Below are 25,975 nucleotides of genomic sequence, written 5' to 3' on the forward strand. Positions count from 1 at the left end.
GGTTCTGGGTTAAAATCCCATCAAGGGCATTTAACTTTTTCTTCCATCTTTACTGAAACGACAGCGATCATTGTTTTTATTGTTACTTGGTTTCAAAAACATATATTTTTCATTTCTTAACCTTTGCTGTGTCAACTTAATCTCTGTATTACCTTTTTTTTCTCTTTTTACTTTTTATTCTCTTCCTTTCATCTAGAATCTTCACCCATGTGAGTAATAACATTTTATACACTTACTCAGATTTAAAGTTTCTTCTTTTTTGTCATTTTTTATTTTCATCAGTCTTATTGTAATCGTTATATTTATTACTCATTTTGCTTGAATTTCACTTTATTTATAAACTCTTCTTAGATTAATACCCCCCGTTAGCTGAGTGCTCAGCGTGTCTGACTGTCATGCAGCAGGTCCGGGTTCGACTCCCGGCCGGGTCATATTTCCTCCGTTCGGGGACTGCGTGTCGTTCTCATCCTATGTTCCTAATCTCCGACACGCAGGTCGCCCCAAACAGTGTCAACTGAAAAGACTTGGTACTCGGAAGCCGAACTTCCTCAGGTGGGAAGCGCCATACGACCAGTGCCATACGATCGTTTCATTTCATTTTTTTAGTTCACATCTTTATCTGCGTTATTTTCTCCATGGTGCAAGAAGAGTGTATGTCTTAAATTTCTGTATGACGGTTACAAAAAAAAAAAAAAAAAAAAGTGTGAAATCCTATGGGACTTGACTGCTAATGTTATCAGTCGCTAAGCTTACACACTACTTAACCTGAAACATCCTAAGGACAAACACACACACCCATGCCCGAGGGAGGACTCAAACCTCCGCCGGGACCAGCCGCACAGTCCATGACTGCAGCGCCTAAGACTGCTCGGCTAATCCCGCGCGGCTATGACGCTTACAGTCCAAAAAAAAGTAATCTTGTAACAAGACAGATATTTGACACCACTGCAGGGTGAGTACAAATAGATTATTTCTTTTTTTGTTTTTATTAGACCGATCTATATGTTCAAACGTTTAAATATTACTAATTATAATTAAGAATGTTTAACATCATATGGAGAAATATTCCAAACGAAAAAAAAACAATAAAATGAAATAAAGAGAGAGCTAATTAAAAGTTAATGCGATGATGATAGTAACACTTCAAAGATTTAGGAATGAAAGAGTTATGTTTAAACCAATTAACTGAAAAAAATAATGATCGCAGTCGCTTCGATAAAGATGAAAAAAAGTGGGTAGAACCGACGGTATTTGAACCAACAATCTTAACCATACCAGTCAAATAACAGATTACGGAGCAGAAGTAACATCTGAGCTTATTGGAGCTTCAGTATCGAGTGTACTAGATACGTGGTAAGAAACACAGAACATGGCTTAACTGGCCGCTAACGACAGTATGTATTGCCTTCAGCGGTTTCAGTCAACCAGCAGGGGTTCCGAAAACATACATCACGTGAAATATAACTCAGAGGTTTCTCAAATGAGATCCTGAATTCGTCGATCAAATCAGTCTGACAAAAGAATTGTCTCAGTACCAAACATACACTAATTTACGATCGTATAGGTTATACTGCGAAATTTCGGACTGGATCGAGGATTTCTTGGTCGTGAGGACGCAGCATGTTATCTTCGATTCAGATTCATCGACAGTTGTAGAAACAACTGAAGGTGTGCGCCACGGAAGTGTGTTAGGATCCTTGGTCAGAACATTCCTGTAGAAATGGTTTGTACGAAGTTAAGTCAATCTTCGTATCTATATTGTAATAAAGTGAATTAATATTTTACATGTTACAATTCCGCTCAGTCTCCTCCCAGACCAAACCAAAGAACCCACTGTTGTGCCAGCGAGTGTATTTTCTTATGGCACAACAATAAGAAGCCCTAGTAACAGGTATTGGGAATTTCCCACTGCCATGCACTTAGGTGGTTTGAAGGGTAAGGATGCAGATTTGGTTATACGGTGAAACCGTAATTCACTCATTTTACAAGGCGTACTTAACGGAATTCGAAATTTGTGTGCTGACATATTGTCGTTATTACGTAGCATACATACATGGAATTTACGCTTTGATGTTCGGCTTTCAGGGCAAGCCCATGCTGCCGCTCAGCAGAATCCTAGTCAGTGCGGGTCCGAACAAACGGAAGGGAGAATAGCTCAGCTGTAGGCTAAATGCGCCAACAAGGCGACGTGCGATTAGCTCCGCTATGTCCGCGCCAAAAATGACTGCTGTCGCAGCGGCCACGGGCATGGGTAAGAAGAATTTCCTTCGCGCACGCGCAACACGCGTAGCGAAGTTCAGCGGCAAACATCAGCAGTCTCATTGATAGTGTGTTACGTGAGACAATGTTGGTTTAGGCTGCGTCGGCGCCAGCTGATACATCTACAAGCTATTGGCGCGCCTATAGTACTTAGGTTGCAATATAAACGCACTACGTAATCCTAATGAGTGAACACACTTGTAAGCTGAGAGGCCCGCAAGGGTATACGCGACTCCACACGACAGGGCACGGTTTATATTCCGCGGGAAGGAGAATGGAATGAAGAAATAGTAAATGCGTAAGAATCCGAGACATTACGCACAACTACATGTGACCGACTTTTCAGCAGTCTTGCTGTACCTGCTGCGCTAACAGTAGTATGGCAGACTGTATAGGGAAAAGAGGTAGAAATATGAACAGCAAGTGTAGTGATCGGCAGGTAACTGCCAAATAAAGCGACCGCTTCTTTGCAACTGAGAAATGGAAAAAAAATTGAGAGTAATTCCTACTGGACGCCTCTTCACGACCGGCCGAAATGGCCGTGCGGTTATAGGCGTTACAGACTGGAACCGCGTGACCGCTACGGTCGCAGGTTCGAATCCTGCCTCGGGCATGGATGTGTGTGATGTCCTTAGGTTAGTTAGGTTTAAGTAGTTCTAAGTTCTAGGGGGCTTATGACCACAGCAGTCGAGTCCCATAGTGCTCAGAGCCATTTGAACCATTTGAAGCCTCTTCACGTCAGAACACTTCGTACCGTATTTCGAACGGCGACAATGAATTACGTTTTTGGCCTTCTCACTTTCAATATCACTGATCTCCCGGCTAGAATGCGAGGATCGTAGCCGAGTCAACGAAGGCGAAACAAGGTCGAACTGGTGGAAAAATTTCGTGTAGTTCATATTGTGGGATAGATGGGGACCGCCATGAATAACGTAATAAAAATCCTGATCAGGGGGGTGTGAGTATGGGGTATTTAAAGGTTGTTACCTTCTACGTTTTTGTTATCTCGAAAACCGCGGCTTCTAATGAAAATCTGTCCAGACTGCATTAAATTTCCTAAAACAATAGTCTTGATCTATTTTCTTTGGGAGTAATAGTTTAGTGGTTCCACGGGATAGAAAAATCGCAGATCATTGAAAATAGTATTTTGCTCGTTTCAGAACATTTCCGCAAACGTAACGTCGGTTTGACGTCACACACAATATCGATGACCGCATGATGCGCTATCGACTTTCGTTAGCATTCGATACGAGCCTCTCACAAGGTTTCATGTGGGCATACCGGAGATTTACAAAAGAACGTCATTCTTGCAATGATTCATTATAATTATTGCTATGTTAAAAATGTTCATAATGATGAATCGACGGTTAATGCCTCCATATAAGAGTCCTCTCTTAAGAGTGAGTTATTATCGCTAATAATTTACAAATTAAGAATGAAACTTGTTATATAATTTGCAGTATGCCATTTCAATGCAACCGAGCACTGAATATTTATCACAAACACATTACCATTATCATTAAATGTCACTTAACAACACACCAACGATACAAACCTTCAAGATAGAATATGATAATCAAGACCGGAGTTAAACATCAGATGTTTAACTGCTAATGAATAATGTCGTGGTTTCTGGAGTCTGAAGTCGTTGGTTCGCATCCCTTTACATGCAATTTTTTTCATGTTAGCGTTATTAACACGTTATGTTACTTTCTCATGAATGTAATACTAGTATGTTATTCAATATTGGATCTTATTTACGTTCGTTCTGATCTGAGAACGAAGGATGAAATAAATATTAAGCGATTCCCGAGAATGTGACTAGGCAGGAACCTAACAGGACAGCTTAAATTGCAGCGACTGAAACGAGCAACAAAAAAACTCATTTTCTTCCTTCTCACGAGTATTTGGCTCTTTTATTTCCGAATATATGCCGCCTTTCGAATGTGTGGTTAGGCAGGAACGTAAGAGCACAGCTTTCAATGTAGCGACTAAAACGAGCTGCAGTAAAATTCGTATATTTTCTTCTCACAAATATTTGTGTCTTTAATTCCGGAAATCTAGCGACTTTCGAGTGTGTTGATCGGTAGGAACGTAAGAGGACAGCTTAAATTGGCAATTATATTCATATTCTTCCTTTATACAAAGTCGATAGTCGATCATACGGTCGTCGATATTGCACGTGTCGTCAAAATGACGTCACGTTTGCGGGAATTATTATGAAGCGAGCGTTACCCGTTATTTTCCACAAACTGCGGTTAACACTACATGGAATGGAGATTTGAGATACTAATAGTTATTCGCAAGAGATGTATATGGACAGGGTATGTAAATCTCTGCACGCTATTCTACCCTGCTAGAAGGGAGATCGATTCTGTCATACTGCGCGACAATTGCAGATTTCTTCCAGAATAGGTGACTTCCCCAACACGAACACTGCTCCCTTTTCAGTTTACAGAAAAAAAAGACGCATTTACTGTCGGGTTCTGTAACGTGAGTAGACATAATAACTCAAGTGAGCTCGTGTTTATAAAGTGGCGTTATTCCCAGATTATTAAGTACTTATTTGCAGTTCTTAAGTGAGTTTTTATGTAAAATAAGTTCTTACAAACAGTGGCAGAGAAGTGTTTAAACTGCGCGTGATCTTGGTGACGTGAAAGGGACTGCAGCGGTAAAATGTGGCACCTCGCTTGCTGTTTACCTTTGACAGCGTATTGGGAAACGGTGTTGTAGTGACTTGGCGGTGCTACACGGCAGACGACGCGGCGACGGCCACGTCCACAGCAGGAAGTGCTCAGTTTGTTTACTACATAGCGCCGGCGCTAGAGATGGATCTCAAACGATTCGATTCTCGGAACCTCCACTCGGGATGCTTGCCAGCGGGAATGCTATTCCGGACCAGCGACCCGTCGATGCAGACAAGACTGCTCTTCCACGAAACATTAACGACGGCCGAAGCGCAGCGATCAGGACCTTTGGTCGAAGCATGTCGGTTGCTGCCAGAGGTCATGTGTCAGTAGGCTGAATTTCGAATACATTTTATATTTCGTCCCGAACATCTACCAAAACGAAAAATCCTCGACTGCAGTTTCTATTTAAGAATTAATTATTTTGTCGTTCCTTAACTAAAAGCTCCGCTTGTACTTGGAATGGTAACATTGTATATTAACAAGGAGACGGTTCGCTGTACGATTTCCCCGTAGTTTGGGGAAATGAGACGTGGAATTATTCTCTCACCCTTTCTTTCCTTGCCTTACTCCTGTCCCAAAATGGTCAGTTGGGACGCTACACCAGTCAGGGAAAGGCTAAGCATGTCGCTTCTAATAGGAATATTTTATTGCAGTTAACCGGTTTCGACGTATTAATCTTTCACCTTCGGAAGTATACAACATTTAGGAAAATATAAACTTGAACATACATGTATGTAAAGTACAAGAAGCGTATTACAAAAAACTTATTTAATTGTGACTTTTAACACGGATAAGCAGCATCAGTACCTTTATCCATGAAGCTCAAGTCCAGACATAACATAAAATGATAATAATGAATGCGATAATTATAACCACAGATTGATAACTTAAGAGTGAATTAATCTCACTTATACACAGATTCAAGTTGCTTAACATAGACGGTCAAAATTCGAGTAAGTTAACTTTCCCAAAACATATTAAGAGTCGAGAAACACACTCTTCCTCCGTAACCTTCACTTAATACGGAAATTTTGCGTATCACTGTCAAGCATTACAAATTAATCTCTTAGAAAAGCCCAAAACATACGCATAGACAGAAATGCTTATGTTTTGGTCTCTTCTAAGAGTTTAGTTTGTAACGCTTGTGTGTACCATCCATATATATTATAAAAATGGATGTTGTGTGTGTGTGTGTGTGTGTGTGTGTGTGTGTGTGTGTGTGTGTTTTCCACATCTACTCCTAAACCACTGGCCGATTCAAACCAAACTTGGTATAAAAATGCCTTAATGTAAGGCGATAATCGCCGTGTGGGTAACAAGCACCAAAATGTCAAATGAGTGACTGAGGTGAAAAAGAAGAAAGCGACTCGTGAATTCTCAAAATTTGTTCACCCAGTGTGTGAGAATTAGAGCACTTGGCAACTTTCACCAACCTTTACACACAATTTCAAACCTTAACGAATTTTTTTCTCGCTGACAACCCCTACAAAATGGCGAAAGGAGAAATGCCGCTTACCACTTTTTTCTGTTTTCCATATTACACAGAAAATGACTAGTTAGATTTTAATAAAGAGGCACATTTTCTGCATACGAAGACAACCGACAAACATGTTTTGTGGCTCCTTGCATTCTTCCGTACGCGCACTATCCACCCGCCACTACCAAAGCACCAGCCGACTCAGCTGGCGTTTCTGCAAACTCGCTGCCGGCTGTCAGACTCGTCTTCCTATTACTAGAAAGTACAACGAACTGTCGCTAAACCATCAGCTGATGGCATTACCATCGATTTTTAATAAATAAAATTATATGCCAGCCTTTTTAAGCTCTTTCAACCTAAAAAATGGTTCAAATGGCTGTGAGAGCTATGGAACTTAACATCTGAGGTCATCAGTCCCCTAGAACTACTTAAACCTAACTAACCTAAGGACATCACACACATCCATGCCCGAGGCAGGATTCGAACCTGCGACCGTAGCGGTCGCGCGGTTCCAGACTGTAGCGCCTAGAACATCTCGGCCACTCCGGCCGGCCCGGCTGGTCACCCATCCAAGTGCTAGCCCAGTCCGAGACGGCTTCACTTCGATGATCTGGCGGGAACCAGTGCTACCACTGCGGCACGGCCGTTGGCTTTACTCTGTATACTAGTGGGATTAATTCACTCTATTAGCAATCTGTGGTTATAATATTCGTATGCACTATGTACATTTCGTGATGTGGCACGGCAATTATGCTTCACTGACGAAGGTATTGACGTCTGCTAATTCGTGTTATAAGCCAAGTGTTTTGTCATATGTTTCTTGTACTTTACAAACTAGTGTGGCCATGTTCTAATGATTTATATTTTCATAAATTTTGTAGACTTTCGAAGATGACATCAGTGTGTTGAAACTGGTTCAGAACAAAATATTCCAATTGTGCAACTGACGACTCAATTTTATTTTGAAAAGCTATATATCGCAGTCTCTGCAAAAACAGATATTAATAAAATCATAATTATAATAGGAATATACCCACTAAAATAATGTAAGGTTTAAACGAACATCTGGCTTGTAACGTATTATCTTTTTTTGTTTTTGACTAAATTTTTTATGATACAATCATAACGGGTTTCGGCATTGCAATATGTCAGCCACCTTCCCCGAACGGAATGTTGTTTTTTGCAAAACCTTTGGCTTGTTGGATAGTTTATTTACGGGCAAACAATTAAAAGCAATAGGGTCCTAAAAAGTTATATATACTTTTTTGAGTCATTAGTCTTCTGACTAGTTCGATGCGGCCTGCTACGAATTCCCCTTCTGCGGCAAACTTCATCTCAGAGTAGCACGTGCATTCTACGTCTTCAATTATTGATGGGATGTATTCCAGCCTCTATCTTCCTGTACAGTTTTTGCCCTCTATATCTCCCTCTAGTGCAACGGCGGTTATTTCCCGATGTGTCAACACATGTCTTATATTATATTCTATAAATACAGCTTTCCTCAATCCGAAAGTTGGTTCAAGTACCGCAGTGCTACACCAGGCAACATCCTGTTGGAAATGGTGAGTCACTGCCCTTTCAACGACATGCTCAGGCAGTTCTAGTAAGACACGGAATTTTGGTGTCAACATAGCACTGCCAGAGGTGAAAGGCAAAATTAGTGACAGAAAAAAAGTCATATGATTGAGCAGTAGTTGAGCACTGGTTCTTCGTTTTTGTTTTTGTTTTCGGAAATTTACTCACACCGATACTTAGACAGGCACTACCATCGATCTCTTACACGTTTTACTCAACGACCCCAAAGGTATTGCAGTAAAAGCCTTCCAGAACTACTATGAAGACTGAAATCGATGTCCCCGTAGCTGCTAACTGCAGAAGGGTGTTACATGGAGCCGGCCGTTGTGGCCAAGCGGTTCTAGGCGATTCAGTCCGGAACCGCGCTGCTGGTACGGTCGCAAGTTCGAATCCTGCCTCGGGCATGGATGTGTGTGATGTCCTTAGCTTAATTAGGTTTAAGTAGTTCTAAGTCTAAGGGACTGATGACCTCAGATGTTAAATCCCATAGTGCTTAGAGCCATTTGCACCATTTTTGTTACTTGGAAGGCGATAGTCTTGATACATAAAAATAATAAATTCATTATTTAAAAAAAAGACCTGTTTACTTTCCTAATGTAGTTGCTGACAGAATCAAATAACGTGCACCACTTCACGCCGCTTTCAGACAAGGTATACAATTACGATGCTGCAATAACAGTATTAAATTAAGTATCGTTCCCATTGCAAACTGTACAATCCATATGCAAATTCATCAAATAGTCACCTAATACATATATGATCAACTGAATGAGACAGAGATGTGTTGAACAGACCCTCCAATCGCCACAGTGTACGAAATATTTCGGCATGCTCACCGACTGGCATGTCATTAAAGAAGGTGAAGGCGGCAGACACGAAGTCTCTAAGGATCCTGTTCGGTTCTGGTCCCTTTATTTTTGTAATGTTCCACCAAAAACTTGTATCACTACATTGACTCATGCTTCTTCGGAAAGGAATAATAATAATAATAATAATAATAGTGGAAAATTCGAGACGAAACATGATAACGAATCTTGATGGCACGAACATTTATTTATAGATAAATTCATGTGAGCGTGGCAGTGAAATACCGGATTATGCCTGTTTCGAACAATGCAAATGCACACTATATTCATATTAGTTTTGGACCATCGACAGAAAGCAGCTGGTTGGTTGGTTGGTTGCTTGGGGAAGGAGACCAGACAGTGTGGTCATCGGTCTCATCGGAGTAGGGAAGGATGGGGAAGGAAGTCGGCCGTGCCCTTTCAGAGGAACCATCCCGGCATTTGCCTGGAGTGATTTAGGGAAATCACGGAAAACCTAAATCAGGATGGCCGGACGCGGGATTGAACCGTCGTCCTCCCGAATGCGAATTTGTGGGTTGGACCGAATTTGCCGGCTTTCCTCCCTGTTGTGTTGCATATCGCTTCATTTCGATAACATAAGTGATGAGATATTTGTCAACTGTTCCTGGCCGCTCAGTATGCTCGTTCGTTACTGTACATTGCGAAGTCAAGTTTTATGTATTTTTTTTTAATGGAGCCGTTAACAGAACCCTCAACGGCGAATGTTTAATAGAAGACGGGCAGCATTCTCGTATGTCATATGGTATTCAACAAGCTCGTAAAACTTTGAACTTTTATTTCAAGGAAACGCCTGAAAAGCGCGTATTACTAGAGCAGTATTTGTTGCACACTAGTCACCCCAGCCCCGATTCCTTAAAGAATCGAATTCCCGTGTATGAAACAGCTCCGTTTCAAGATCACCTAGTTTTTCTCAATGTCCATGACGTCATATCTGCTGAACAACTGTGTCAGTTGCACAGTGATGTAATTTTGTAGATGCATTCAATGGTAATGTGGATGCTGTTTGCAAAATGTGTTGTAAACAAAGTTAGCAGTAAAGAGGTAATAAATTAAAATGTCATGCCTGATGCAGAAATTTTACTGCATGAACAGTGAAAATGTAGAATCCGATAAACTTTTTCCTTTCATAATTTTGTCGGCGGTGTAAGCGAGAAAAAGTTTCGTTAAAGTTTGAACTTATGTGTAAGTTTGCGGACAATGGCTAAGTCGTCATTCTCAAATACTGGGTGAATATAGTCTCGATATTTGCGCACTGTCAGTTACGCTGCCTGATGACAAACACGAAGTTTCTAACTGTAATACGAGTTTTACTGCGTTACACTTTTAACGTGAGATTATACCTCTAAATGAGTAGATCAGGACGCCACTGTAAATTTTTGAAGTCGGCCAATAATTACGTGAAATGCTGAAAGTAAGTTTTTGTTGCCCTTGGAAACTATTAGATAGGAAACCTGCAACTGACACTGGGATCGGGAATAGCGATTTAGTAATACAGCTAGCAGGCCATGAGACGATGGGTTACAGAATCTCCAGACTGACCATTTGCATTTGTTTGTTCGTCTGTCCTCGCAAGCCTTCTTACAGCCTGTGGCAGGGGTACATCTGTACTCCTGTCCTAATTCCCCCTCCCCTTTTCCTATTCCATTCATAATTGGTCCATTGGAAGTAACACTGTCAATCAACCTCTGTATGACCTTGCAAGTGATTCGAACTTTCTGACTGACAGTCGGAAGAGTGATACTGAGGCCATGTTATGCGCTTATGGTTACAGATATGGTGTTAAACCAGTCAGTGGCATGAGCGTGGGGGACAACAGAAGGGCGCACATTTGCCGACACGTGTTTCTTGGCCGCGTGTTGGGTGGTGAGGGTTGTATAATGGTCATTTACTGGGGGTAGGAAGTGGTATTTAGGCCGTTAATTTCGAACTCGGCAGAGGATACAAAAATAATGAAAGTCACAGGCCTCGTGTAAAATCGTTAAAATCGTTTTTAACGGGAAACTTAACAGAGGTAAATTGTTAGATTTTTTCTGTGGGTAGAGCGTGCCTACAAGATCAATTGTAGCATGGTACGAGCCAGAGTAGCAGATTCTCTGAAGCCAACCACCGAAGAAAACGTAACTGTTTTCGGATTGGAACAAGAGGTCACGCGCAAACGTACAGTGTCTGAGAGGACACTGGCTTGGCTGTGCGGACGTCTCAGCGAAATCTCCGTGCGTAGCGAAACCCTGTCACCAATTGTTTCTCTGCTTCTCTCCACTCTCAACGGATTCCTTTAAGTTTTTCTCATCCTAGCTAGTGTATTGAAAATCGTTAACTATCTATGCCGTTTTTTTTTTTTAAACCAGGATTATCGTCTTTATCACTTCTTTTGCGCCGGCCGAAGTGGCCGTGCGGTTATAGGCGCTGCAGTCTGGAACCGCGAGACCGCTACGGTTGCAAGTTCGAATCCTGCCTCGGGCATGGATGTGTGTGATGTCCTTAGATTAGTTAGGTTTAACTAGTTCTACGTTCTAGGGGACTAATGACCTCAGCAGTTGAGTCCCATAGTGCTCAGAGCCATTTGAACCATTTGAACTTCTTTTGCGGTTACTAATCTAAATAATAATATGTTACAATACTCCTCCCGTCAGGCAGCTCTGGAACTGAACTACTGTCACAATACGGTTGTCCAACTCTGCAAATAGGATCGAACTGATATCCCTTGAGCCCGAGCATTCCTGGCAAAATATTCGCGGTTAATCTTTCGCAGGAATCGTCGAGTAAAATTAATCTGGCGGCCGTATTTCGTAGAACTACTAGCGAACCCGGCAATGTTTCGCTAATACTAAATATGTATGCGAAGTGAATACACGTCATAATCTGAGGGATCCCGGAGAATTGTGCCAGGACGCCAACTTCGGCTCCTCGGTGCGACTTCGCCCACTCTGAATGTATTGCTCTAGAAATATTGATACCAGAAGGAGATTGACAGAGTTGCTACCACAAGCTGCAATTACTTCGATTGTCCTGTCGTTATCACGTCGTGAGATGTGTGTTGCTCCACTATTCTTGAAGGTTACTCTTCCGGAATTGTAACAGAAAAACAGTTCCGTGATACACAAAGTGTCTCTTGTAGCATCGCCGCGCGGGGTAGTCGCGCGGTCTCAGGTGCCTTGTCACGGTTCGCGCGGCTGCTCCCGTTGGAGGTTCGAGTCCTTCCTCGGGCATGGCTGAGAGTGTTGTCTTTAGCGTAAGTTAGTTTAAGTTGGATCAGTAGTGTGTAAGCTTAGGGACAGATGACCTCAGCAGTTTGGTCCCGTAGGACTTATCACAAATTTCCATTTCCATTTCTTGTAGCATCCGTCACTGGAGTTTGTTGAGCACATCTGTGACGCTTTCGCACTTACTAAACAAACCCGAGACGAAACGCCCCGTTCGTCTTTCGATATTCTCTATTATCCTTTACTAATTCCGTCTGGTAAGTGTCTCAGACACGTGAACAATACTCAAGGATCGATGATTGGTTTGAAGACCACTTCTTTCGTAGATAAATTACATCTCCTAAGGGTTCTTCTGATGCATCTCAACCTTGCATCTGATTTCACTACAAATAGTTTCATGTCGTCGTTTCACTTCAGATCATTCCACACGGTTACGCCTAGCTAATTTACAGTTGTTACTGTTCCCGTCGCGCTTCAGTCCGGAACCGCGCGACCGCTACGGTCGCAGGTTCAATTCCTGCCTCGGGCATCGATATGTCCGTAGGTTAGTTAGGTTTAAGTAGTTCTAAGTTCTAGGGGACTGATGATCTCAGAAGTTAAGTCCCATAGTGCTCAGAGCCATTTTGAATTCAGAAACTTTGGAGAATGACAACAAATATTTTCCTCATGTGGGATAATTACAAATAAACAATTTTCGGGTTGTCTTCCTTTACCTGTAATGTCAAACCTTGCTTCCTGCCAAATTTCATGGCTGTAGGTCAACGCGAAGTACCCTATAGGTATTAATGAGCGAGTTTGCAAGTATAAATACATGTGACATAAATGGCGGTATCTTTTGATTGGACTGACGCAGAAGTTTAAATTGTTTACACCGCCAAGCGAACGTAGAGCTTAATATGTGACATAAATTTCAACTTGATACGTCTACCCAATCTTGAGAATGAGGCTTCCTGACAATCGGACGGAGTCAGACAACAAAGCGATCCTACAGAGTCTCATTTTTGCCGACTCAGGTGCGGAAACTGAAAAACTGACGACATCAGACATGTGTATTTTTTGATGATATAGGTATACATGACAATAGGAAACTGGAAATTTGTGGTAAATACGATGGGACAAAACTGCTATGGTCATCGGTCCCTAGGCTTACACACTACTTAATCCAACTTAAGCTAACTTACACTAAGGACAAAACACACACCCATGGCCAAGGAAGGACTCGAACCTCCGCCGGGACCAGCCTCACAGTCCATGATTGCAGCGCCTGAGACCGCTCGGCTAATCCCGCGCGGCTTTGAGAATGAGGCTTCCTGACAATCGGACGGACTCAGACAACAAAGCGATCCTATAAGTCATTTTTGCCGAAACTTAAAAACTGACGTCATAAGACATATGTATTTTTTTATGATCTGAATATAGACGACAATAGGAAATTGGAAATTTGTGGTAAGTACTATGGGACCAAACGTCTGAGGTCATCGGTCCCTAGGCTTGCACACTACTTAATCTAACTTAAACTAACTTACGCGAAGGATAACACACACCCATGCCCAAGGGAGGACTCAAACCTCCGACGGGGGGAACCGCGCGAACCATGACAAAGCGCCCTCGACCGTACGGCTTACCCGTGCGACAGACGACAATAGAGAAAAGTTTTCAGATAGATCGCCATTCATTCATGAAGTCAGTATGATTTGCTCGGACAACTATAGACTGATTGAAAACACGAAAGTAATGGTACTATACAAAGCTAACCGTAACGAGCAACAGTAATTATTGATAACACGCGAGCTTTCTAGGGAGCAGCATCAGTTATAACTATGCCAACGATGAACAGTTACAACTAAACACATTGCAAACAATGTACGGAACAGTTAAATGCAATCTGAAAGGGAAAACCAGAATAGAAAATCAAATTTCATAAACTTATGGGTGTGTCAGTACTCTCTTATTATCAGAAGGAGCCGCGCGTTGTTTGAGGCGCCATGTCACGGACCGCGCGGCCCCTCCAGCCGGAGGATCGAGTCCTCTCTCGGGTATGGGTGTGTGTGTTGTTCTTAGCATAAGTTAGTTTAAGTAGTGTGTAAGTCTAGGGACCGATGACCTCAGCAGTTTGGCCCCCTTAAGAATTCCCACACATTTTTATTATCAGAAAGGACGAAAGCCATATTGAGGCAGTAGATTAAAGGGTAAACATGACGATATAAGATAAGAGACAACGCCGACAAGAGCTTAAAGCTTTTGACATCAGTGCAGGGATTGAACTAGGACAAAAAAAAAGTCATGCCCAGCAGACTTTATGATACCGCCTCTAGCGCTGATAAAGATCTCAAGATTTTCCACGCATTCCATATATAGTTGATGCTGCTAGCTGATGATTAATTCAAGTGGAGCTCTGAAATCTCAGTCTCGGTGACCGCTAGCAGTCACCCACTGATCCACATTGTCACAGACATTTTCTATGGGATTAAAATCAGATGGTGTAGCGGACCTGTAGAAGTGAAATACAAGGGGCGTTCAGTAAGTAATGCAACACATTTTTTTCTGAAAGCAAGTTGGTTTTATTCGGGATTCCAGTACAGCATATTATTCCCCTTCTTTTATAAATTGCCTGAGGACTAAAGAGAGAGAGAGAGAGAGAGAGAGAGAGAGAGAGAGAGAGAGAGAGAGAAAGGCTGAGGGCCGAAAGGCTACAAGACGATATGGGAGTGATAGGGATCTTCCTTGTTTCCGATAAAGAAAGAAGATATAACTGCTTTCTTTCTCATTATGGAACGTCACTTGGGTTAAGTCTTCCTAAATATTTTAGTGTTGTACCACTAAACCACTGATTCTTTGAAGAATCGAACTCCCACGTATAAATCAGCTTCAAACGTCTGATTACTTTATGGATGAGCTAAATTTTTAATGTTAAGCATGTATGCGAGAGAGAGTTTGAAATTATGCTTTGTTTGAAGTTGCGAAGTGCTTTCATATTCAAATACTGGATAAATAAGTCTGGGCATTTGCGCGCCGTCCGTTACACTGCATCAAGACCAACACGGGTGCTGCTGGCTCAAAAAATGGTTCAAATGGCTCGGAGCACTATGGGACTTAACATCTATGGTCATCAGTCCCCTAGAACTTAGAACTACTTTAACCTAACTAACCTAAGGACATCACACAACACCCAGCCATCACGAGGCAGAGAAAATCCCTGACACCGCCGGGAATCGAACCCGGGAACCCGGGCGCGGGAAGCGAGAACGCTACCGCACGACCACGAGCTGCGGGGGGTGCTGCTGACCTAGCCGTTTAGCGCCATGAACTAATACTACTACTACTACTACTACTACTACTACTACCACCACCACCACCACCACCACCACCACCACCAATCATCATCATCATCATCATCATCATCATCATCATCATCTTCAACAACAACAACACACACACAAAAACACACACACACACACACACACACACACACACACACACACACACACACACACACACACACATTTCCAACAGTAGTATTTCTCTTACTATTTTAAATTTTTAAATACGTCAATAACCACGCGAAATATTCAATGTAAAATTTTCGTTTGCCCCCGGAAGCCGTTAGAAAAGCAATCTAGGGCTGACATCGGGTTTCAGGTTCTGGAATAGTGGCTTAATAATCTAGACTCCCTACTAAATTTCACGAGAATTTAAAACCAGTTTCATTCCATGATACAAGCGTGTGGTGTCAACAAAGCATCAGTGCTCCGTCGCAGATATGTCAAGGATAAACGAGGCGGAAAACAAAGCAACGGGCAGTAGCACGTAGTCGCTGAGAATGAGCCAGCGCTGTGGTGACGTATCGGCTAGGAGGCAGACGTGTGGACTGACAGATAACGGCAGGCAGGCCGTAACGCACCGTGCTTTACTGCCTCACCCTCCTGCCCCTATAGCAGGCGTCCGCCTGACGTGGCCAGCCTCACGTAGGCACGCGACCTGCGCTCCTACGGGAGGGACGGCTCCCCTCCACAACTTCGGCCGGACCCACGCAGCACGCTTAACCCGGGCAATAAACAAACTAGTCTAACTTCAGAAAGGCCATCTCCAGAACGATTACGTCTTCGTTTCTGGTACGATTTGTGGTGCGGTGGAACGACTGAACACCGCTGATTTAAGACAGTCTCCCTTAGCGTGTAGCCAGATACCAGCCCAGGCGATTACAATTGCGAACAGGAGTAGCACACATGGGTGGCTAGGAAATGATGTTTTACGCAGTGTACATCTCTACTGTGTGGACGAATATAAAGTGGATAGTGGTGGGAATATTTTATACAGGGTGTTACAAAAAGGTACGGCCAAACTTTCACGAAACATTCCTCACACACAAAGAAAGAAAATATGTTATGTGAACATGTGTCCGGAAACGCTAACTTTCCATGTTAGAGCTCATTTTATTACTTCTCTTCAAATCACATTAATCATGGAATGGAAACACACAGCAACAGAACGTACCAGCGTGACTTCAAACACTTTGTTACAGGAAATGTTCAAAATGTCCTCCGTTAGCGAGGATACATGCATCCACCCTCCGTCGCATGGAATCCCTGATGCGCTGATGCAGCCCTGGAGAATGGGGTATTGTATCACAGCCGTCCACAATACGACCACGAAGAGTCTCTACATTTGGTACCGGGGTTGCGTAGACAAGAGCTTTCAAATGCCCCCATAAATGAAAGTCAAGACGGTTGAGGTCAGGAGAGCGTGAAGGCCATGGAATTGGTCCGCCTCTACCAATCCATCGGTCACCGAATCTGTTGTTGAGAAGCGTACGAATACTTCGACTGAAATGTGCAGGAGCTCCATCGTGCATGAACCACATGTTGTGTCGTACTTGTAAAGGCACATGTTCGAGCAGCACAGGTAGAGTATCCCGTATGAAATCATGATAACGTGCTCCATTGAGCGTAGGTGGAAGAACATGGGGCACAATCAAGACAACGCCAACAATGCCTGCCCAAACGTTCACAGAAAATCTGTGTTGATGACGTGATTGCACAATTGCGTGCGGATTCTCGTCAGCCCACACATGTTGATTGTGAAAATTTACAATTTGATCACGTTGGAATGAAGCCTCATCCGTAAAGAGAACATTTGCACTGAAATGAGGATTGACACATTGTTGGATGAACCATTCGCAGAAGTGTACCCGTGGAGGCCAATCAGCTGCTGATAGTGCCCGCACACGCTGTACATGGTACGGAAACTACTGGTTCTCCCGTAGCACTCTCCATACAGTGACGTGGTCAACGTTACCTTGTACAGCAGCAACTTCTCTGACGCTGACATTAGGATTATCATCAACTGCACGAAGAATTGCCTCGTCCATTGCAGGTGTCCTCGTCGTTCTAGGTCTTCCCCAGTCGCGAGTCATAGGCTGGAATGTTCCGTGCTCCCTAAGGCGCCCATCAATTGCTTCGAACGTCTTCCTGTCGGGACACCTTCGTTCTGGAAATCTGTCTCGATACAAACGTATAGCGCCACGGCTATTGCCCCGTGTTCAAACCCCCGTCCCGCCATCCTGATTTAGGTTTTCCGTGATTACCCTAACTCACTTCAGGCAAAGGCCGGGATGGTTCTCTTTGAAAGGTCACGGCCGACTTCTTTCCCCATCCCCTATGGAACTGATGACCTCGCTGTTTGGTACCCTCCCCCAAACCAACCAATCAACAAAGGCGAGCTACCAGAAGGCTGTTTCACTACCTCGACTGAAGAAATCAAAATATGTAAGAACTAACAAAAAGACTCTGTGGGTTTTATTTCCTCCACCTCATGTGGAGAGACCACCATCACTTCGTTCTCCAAGAAACAACAATGGACCAGAAAACTACCTGAAAGTCTTTAAACGGTTACGTGAAGCATTGCATGGAAAACAGCAGCCTGTAACATGGCGACCGAAGGATTGGTTCCTACGCCACGAAATTGCTCTCGCTCACAGCCTTGAGAGTCTGGCGGTTTTTTGACCAAATGGTCTGTAGGAGAGGAAGGCTTGACTTAAAAACTGAGAAGGGGATGATTGAAAATACAACCTTACAATTTTGTGGGCATCACACTCACAGTAGATGGAAGGGATGGTGAAGATATACAGGATCAAATAAGCAAAGCAAAGGCTCTTATATCGAAGCATGTGAGACGTACTGTAGCAAAATACCTCGGAAATTGTGGGCGTGGAGACTTCCAGGAAGCCGGAGGGCGAGGGACCTAGGAAGGACTGAAATGCAGGGATTGTAGAGGTCATGCAGGACAGGTGACAGAGGATAGAGGCACAGAGAACAGGTTGCGGTAGACGACCAGCGATGCAGTAAAGCAAACACGGCAGCGGATGTACAAAATACATACAGACTTGAGAGGGTAACATATGCAGTTCATCGCACGCTAAGGCTATTACGCAACAAGAACGACATATGGTCAGAAGGGAGTATATGTACCAGAGACAGCTCGGCTACAGTACGAAGAACGTTCCGACCGTTTTTGCGGAGACTTGTTGACTAGGTAGGAAAGCAATGTCATGTATGTGTGACCCATTGAAGTGTAGTGCAGCATTCACTGAAAGTTACTTCACCTGCCATCATATTGTATAACTGACTTTTTGGAATCGCCTCGTACAAAATTTCTGCACGCTCCCTACTCCTGTGACTATTTCTGACCCCTCGAATGGCTTCTGCAACGGGTGCAATGTTAGACTATAGTCTGATTAAAATTACTTCATAGTTGACGCTTCACGTGTTGGAGGTTTCTTCCTCCAATCAGAGCGCACAACATCACGCCCGAACTGTTCGCCGTTGCCAAACTGCCACAACAAACGGTCAGTTCACTTCCAATTCCTTGTCTGGCTTTTTTTTTCTTGTTGTGTTTGGATCCCGAATCATGGGTCCGGCCCTTCTGTTTCACATTTCATAACACATGATATACACACCAAAACAACACACACAAAACGATGGCAACGAAATAACGCACATTTCGTTCACACCAGTAGCCAAAGACTACTGGCTTCTTTCGCGCAAGGCGCGATTCGGCATCACATACTCAATCATCATCATCATCACTGAGATCGGATTACAGGAAGTAAACTTCACACGATGTGGCGCGAAACCGAATTTTTGAAGGCAGAAAATGATCTTTGCAACTGGTTCTTCAGATAAATAAACATAAGAGAACGATATGGAAATATTCCGCAGCGCAGTGGTAGAGTTACGATACGAGATGCAGAAAGTCGTTTGTTCGAAACTTGTCGGGTGATAATATTTTATATTTTTAAATCTGTATCAAAACAACTTTTTTTAAAAAAATTGCCCGTCTCGCTTGTAAACTGTAAATGAGTTCCAGGACTGCTGATCGGTCCGTATTGTCGGCTCGCCTAGCAAAAGCGACACACAGTTTGCTTTTAGCGCTGAAAGAGAATTTTTTGTGTTTTCAGTTTGCTCGTACAGGTCAGCTTTAATCGCCGTGATCAAAGCGAGCGTGGTTAATAGTTCTGCCGCTGGTTGCTGACCGCTGTTTTCCCGGGTACATCGCGCATCAACAGGTTGTGGCAGGTTAGGAAACAAGTGTATATTCAGGGCTACAAAACGCGTTGTCTGGCGCAGGTCAGTCATTGGTCATTTGAAATCAGCTGTGAACAGACCATTTGCCGGTCGGTGTGGCCGAGCGGTTCTAGGCGCTTCTGTCTGGAACCGCGCGATCGCTACGGTCGCAGGTTCGAATCCTGCCTCGAGCATGGATGTGTGTGATGTCCTTAGGTTACGTTCAAGTAGTTCAAAGTTCTAGGGGACTGATGACCTCAGATGTTAAGTCCCATAGTGCTCAGCGCCATTTGAATAGAGCATTTCGCGTTTCCTCCGTACCTGACGGCAGCAACTTCCAACATCGCTCCGCATTACACAAAAAGCATTTCAGCTCTTGTGAAGTGATCGGCTGTCTTCCTGTCGCCTTTAACCGAGGGGTAGCCGATGTAACAACACTGCAGCATATCGCCCGCATCTCGTGGTCGTGCGGTAGCGTTCTCGCTTCCCACGCCCGGGTTCCCGGGTTCGATTCCCGGCGGGGTCAGGGATTTTCTCTGCCTCGTGATGGCTGGGTGTTGTGTGATGTCCTTAGGTTAGTTAGGTTTAAGTAGTTCTAAGTTCTAGGGGACTGATGACCATAGATGTTAAGTCCCATAGTGCTCAGAGCCATTTTTGGACACCGCAGCAGCAAATGACAGACGGCATCTATCAATTAATTTGAAACGGACTTTAATGTGCTACGTCCAGTAGACACTATTCTGGAGGTGATGAAATTTTGTAAATATACTGTGAAACAATGATTGTGTAACTGAAAAATTGAAGCCACGTTTCTGTCTTACTTCCGTATGCTTAAATTATTATTTCAGCATAACAATCTCCGGTGTAATAAACAATGTTGTTAACGGTTCTACAGAGAATTATTAAGGAAATTGGAAAACAAAGTAGGCAAATAAAATCATGTCGATCGGAACTCACGGCCCCTATTTCTTCCAAAGATCTCACCTACTGTGGTGAGTACAATAATGTGGTATGTAAATTATTTACCGTATTGGGTATTTTTGTTTCTCGATAACCACCGTGCAGCTGGCTCATTGATGAAGTGTATAATTGTAGCAAACCGTCCAGTAGCAAACGAAACGTAGCGTTATACGATCTACGTTGCTCTCGAAGTCAAACAATTCCCTACGATTAAAAATAAGTCAATTACGTTTTTTGGTAAGTTAGCCAACAAAAAGTTGGAAATTTCATGTGGCACCTCTGGAACACTGCTGAGAAGCCCGAGTACGAAGAATCTCATCGCAGCTGACGCACACGCAACAAAGCAAACAACGTGAATCACCGCGCAACACTGTTGATTCACCTAGTGGCAGGCTAACTGTGAATTAGCCAACTTGCTGTTTACGCGGAACGCATTATCTATCTGCACTGCAATTCACTCGGGAAGCTGTACGTATGTCAGATCTGTTGCGTGAGGTGACGGGCCCACGCGCGCGCGCGCCCATGTGTGTGTGTGTGTGTGTGTGTGTGTGTGTGTGTGTGTGTGTGTGTGTGTGTGTGTCGAACTGCAATAGGAAAGGATCAGCCTTCGGTTTCCAAAAGGTCTGAGGTTAAAGGGAGATTGTTAACGATGTACGCCTCGAATCTAGCCAGTCCCTGTCTCTGAATGCGGAAGTCTTTATTCGCAACCGCAGATATTAAAATTCTGTAAACCACCTTAGCCCATTCGATACGCTGGGGCTCTGAATGAAACTTTCGCCTGGCCTGGATTATTTTCATAGGCTGTACTCCTTACTCTCGGCACTGACGATTATATAATAATAATAAACTTATTTTATTCTTTTTTCCATCCTCAGTGTCACACTTTAAAAAAATGAAATTCCAGTTCTGAAGTGACTTACCTAGCCTATTATACAGTGGTGGGCTGAGAACCACTGTGTAGTTAGGCATTCTTCACGATTCAGAACTGACTGAGAATCAAACCCCGATCTTTGTATTTGTAGTCTGGCACTTACGCAGTATGCCAGAACTGCATGTGGAAGCAGCCTCTGTATCTATTTCTTCGCAGCCATAAATAACTGTCCCACAATTCAACCAAATCACCGATCTAAGGTCTGGTTTCTCAAATTAGAGTATAGTTACCTTGCTTGTGCTGATACAAATCTTTCCACGGTAACCCTTGACGCGCGTTACAAAGAATTAACAGAGGTTAGCAGAAAGTTTACAGCTCGTACACTGACGTGGAAAACTTAAGGACGAAATTACTTTCGCGTGATGTGTCACTGCCAAGAAAAAAATATCGATGAAACTTGGATCATAGATAGGAGGAACTGCTACCGCTTAGTACAGAGGATAACTGAAAGAAATATTTAATAAGAAGAACAAGAATGACATTTTTATTTAAAGACAATAATTACCTTGAAGTCATCGCCGTTCATGAGGGTTCCATGGACATGGTCAGCACAAGGTTGGTTGGAGTTATTGTGGTAGGGCGCTCCATATCTCCACCAGCGCGGTTCACAGCTGCTGGATGGTGCATGTCGATGTGCTGCAGTACACCTTCCCGACACATTCCACGCGTGCTCGATAGGATTTACATAACGTGTTTACATATCTCGCCATTTGACGGTAAGTCCAGCACTGTCGAACATGTACGTTTTGGTGGTGCAGGTGTTACGGTATGAGGAGGAACAGATTTGCATGGGCGTGCTTATATCCAAATCTTCGAACAGCAAACTCATCGGTCAACGTTATTGTGACATTGCACCCCTTTCCCAAGTAAGTCGTTTCAGGGGTGCATTCGGACCAGAGTTGATTTTAATGGATGAAAGTACGTGACTGCATAGAACAGAGCAGTTGGAGGAGAGGATATTCAACGAATTGACTGGCTTGCAAGTTTCTCCGATATAAATACCGTTGATGACGTGTGGGATGCGGTGGGGAGATGTATTGCAGGGTGGCCACGTGCAGTAATAACCTTCCAGCAGTTGTCAACGGAGCTGGTAGAGGAATGGAGCGCCCTACCACAACAAATCATTACCAACTCTGTTGCTAGCCTGGGAGCACGTTGTAGAGCACACACTGCAGTCTGTGCTGCTTACACTTCCTATTAAAAACCATACCCAGCCATTTGTGTATTTCCGCCAGGTTCTCATAGGCAATGCACCGTATCTGGGGTGCAGCAGATGGGACGTGGTGAAAGGCAGTTTTCTGTGGCTCTGAAACTGGGCATTTTGGCCAAGGGAGACAACACTGACAGGCAAGTCTCACGACCTCAGTCCCACCACCAGCACCAACAGCACTCTTAACAAAATCAAGGGACACGTCTCAATTTGCGATTGCTTCACAAAGGACTGCTCATTGTTTGAGTATTGCTTCATAAATGCATATTTGTACTGGCTGTGGCCTCTCGTCCAATAGATATACACTGATGCACCAAGGAAACGCGTATAGGCATGCGTACTCAAATACAGAGATATGTAAACAGGCAACACCTACATAAGACAACAAGTATCTGGTGCAGTTGATAGATCGGTTACTGCTGCTACAATGGCAGGTTATCAAGATTTACCTGAGTCTGAACATGGTGTTATACTCGACGCAGAAGCGATGGGACACAGCATCTCCGAGGTAGCGATGAAGTGGGGATTTTCCCGTACGACCATTTCACAAGTGTACCGTGAATATGAAGAATCCGGTAAAATAACAAATAGCTGCGGGCGAAAAATATTCTGCAAGAACGGGATCAACAACGACTGAACAGAATCGTTGAAGGTGACATAAGTGCAACACTTCCGCAAATTGCTCCAGATTTCACTGCTGAGCCATCAGCAAGTGTCAGCGTGCGAACCATTCAACGGAACATCATCGATATGGGCTTTCGAAACCGAAGGCCCACTCGTGTATACTTGATGAATGATCTACACAAAGCTTTACGCCTCGCCTGGGCCCGTCAACACAGACAATGGACTGTTGAAACATGTTTCCAGATCGGATGAGTCTCGTTTCAGATTGTATCGACCGGAAGGACGTGTAGGGGATGTAGAGACCACCGCATGAATCCACAGACCCTGAATGTCAACAGGGGATCGTTCAAGGTGGTGGAGGCTCTGTAATACCGTGGTGCGTGTGCAGTTGGAGTGACATGGGACCCCTGATACGTCTGGATACGACTCTGAAAGGTAACACGTACGTAAGCATCCTGTGCGATCACCTGCATCCATTCATGGTTCAAATGGCTCTGAGCACTATGGGACTTAACTTCTAAGGTCATCAGTCCCCTAGAACTTAGAACTACTTAAACCTAACTAACCTAAGGACATCACACACATCCATGCCCGAGGCAGGATTCGAACCTGCGACCGTAGCGGTCGCGCGGTTCCAGACTGAAGCGCCTAGAACCGCTCGGCCATAGCGCATCCATTCATGTCCATTGTGCATTCCGACGGACTTGGGAAATTCTAGCAGGACAATGCGGCAGCCCACACGTTCAGAATTGCTACAGAGTGGCTGCAGGAACACTCTTCTGAGTTTAAGCACTTCCGCTGGTCACCAAATTCCCTAGACAGGAACATTATTGAGCATACCTGGGATGCCTTGCAACGAGCTGTTCAGAAGATATCTCCACCCCCTCGTACTCTTACGGATTTATGTCCAGCCCTGCAGGATTCATGGTGTCAATTCACCCCAGCACTTCTACGCGCTCGCAGGGATTCTGCACGACATTAGGAAGGTGTACCGGTTTGTCTGGTTCTTCAGTGTGCATTAATTTCTTCTGTTGCCTGGACGAACTTACAGTTACCTGTACTAATAGCGACGGGTGTTCTGACGTTTTGGGGGGAATGATGAAAATGGCTGCCACAGGAAAAGGTCTCGTTCTTGAAATCAGCCTAGACGACTCAGAGCAAAACCTATTTGGGGGGGGGGGGGTTAAGAAGAAACCAGCTTATCATCTATATGCCAGACATAAAAATCATCTTCCCTTGATACCGGGCCGGTCGCAGTGGCCAAGCGGTTCTAGGCGCTTCGGTCTGGAACCACACGACTGCTACGGTCGCCCGTTCGAATCCTGCCTCGGGAATGGATGTGTGTGATGTCGTTAGGGTAGTTAGGTTTAAATAGTTCTAAGTTGTAGGGGACTCATGGCCTCAGATGTTAAGTCCCATAGTGCTCAGAGCCATTTGAACCTGATACCGGGCACCACAATAGCGCAAATATCGCGGTGGTGGGGTTGTCTGGAACTGAAATGTCACAGAAGGCCAACGTTGCGTCGTTATCTGCTGAAAAGGAAAGAGTGTGTAGTTGCAGGAGGTAGGAGAGTGAGATACATACTTTTGTAGGAATGTCTGTTGCATCCGTTGATGGGGCACATGCTGTGCTTCTGCCCCATGTGCCTGGTGGAGAGCGAGGCGGCCGCCGCTGCCGCCGCGGCCACTACGCTGACCAGCCCCGTGCGGCGAGTGCGCATGCGCGACGAGCGGGCAGCCGCATGTTGGTGCTGGTGCTGGTGGCGACGCTGCTGCAACGTTGGGGACGCCGCCACCCGCGCCCCGTCGCCCGCCACCGTGCCGCCCGGGAGCGCACCTCCGCCGCCGCCGCCGCCGCCGCCCCCGCGCTCAGCGCCCCTGCGGCAGCCCGCGAGGCACTCGACCAGCGCCGTGACCACCACGCTCAGTCGCTGACCCTCCCACTCCACCGCAGCGCCCTCCAGTGGTCAGCCACTGCACTCCGCCCCACAACGGGACCGTCCCCTCGCACAGGACTGGTACCAGAAGCACAGAGGTCGGACGAGTGTCCAGCGGCACAGTGAACCGATGATCGTCGGTGGCTTCGGTAGTGACTAGTGAAGCGTGCAGAATCCAGTAACGTCGATGCTGGCGAGATCTTTCGCACTCCACGTTTCGACGATCACTGTCTCGAAAGCAGGCTTCACCCGTTACAGGTATTGTCACCGACGCTGTGGAAAAGATCAGACTGTCACTTATATGCCGAGTGTCAGACGTTTTTATAAAAAGAGCGGAGTCTGGAAGCGCCGATGGCAGAAAACGCATTCGAGGCACAGTAACGCAGCCGATGATAATTTTCACTCTGTACTTTGGACGGCACCACGAAATGTGAATTGTTTGTACAACGAAAGAGTATGAGTTGTAGGGCAGTGTCGGCAGCGAGCCCTCGAATACTATTTAACACTTTTGAGTATCAGTGGTTTCTGCTTCAAACCACTATTTCTTTTAAGCACCAATGCCTTTAGCACCAAACCAGCAATCTGTTGCAACATGAAGACATCTAGTGCTACAATGAGACACTTCGACCAATGTTGTGCACTATACCAGTCATTTATAAGGCTCAAAGCAACATTTGGCGC

At 44.5% G+C, this 25,975-nt stretch overlaps 1 protein-coding gene across 4 annotated transcripts in view; it reads right to left on the bottom strand.

The window, feature by feature from the left end:
- LOC126456982 (dual 3',5'-cyclic-AMP and -GMP phosphodiesterase 11-like) overlaps positions 1-25,150 on the bottom strand; it is a 331,198-nt gene extending 306,048 nt beyond the window's left edge. For all 4 annotated transcript variants that reach the window (XR_007585422.1, XM_050092940.1, XM_050092938.1 and 1 more), the window contains exon 1: positions 24,943-25,150. Coding sequence is in view for 3 of the 4 variants with exons in the window: in XM_050092940.1 (XP_049948897.1) it covers positions 24,943-25,078 (136 nt within the window). In the remaining variant the exon portion in view is untranslated. The remainder of the gene's footprint in view (positions 1-24,942) is intronic.
- Positions 25,151-25,975: the final 825 nt, after the last annotated feature.

Source organism: Schistocerca serialis, chromosome 2, assembly GCF_023864345.2.
Source record: "Schistocerca serialis cubense isolate TAMUIC-IGC-003099 chromosome 2, iqSchSeri2.2, whole genome shotgun sequence".
Lineage (NCBI taxonomy): Eukaryota > Metazoa > Arthropoda > Insecta > Orthoptera > Acrididae > Schistocerca > Schistocerca serialis.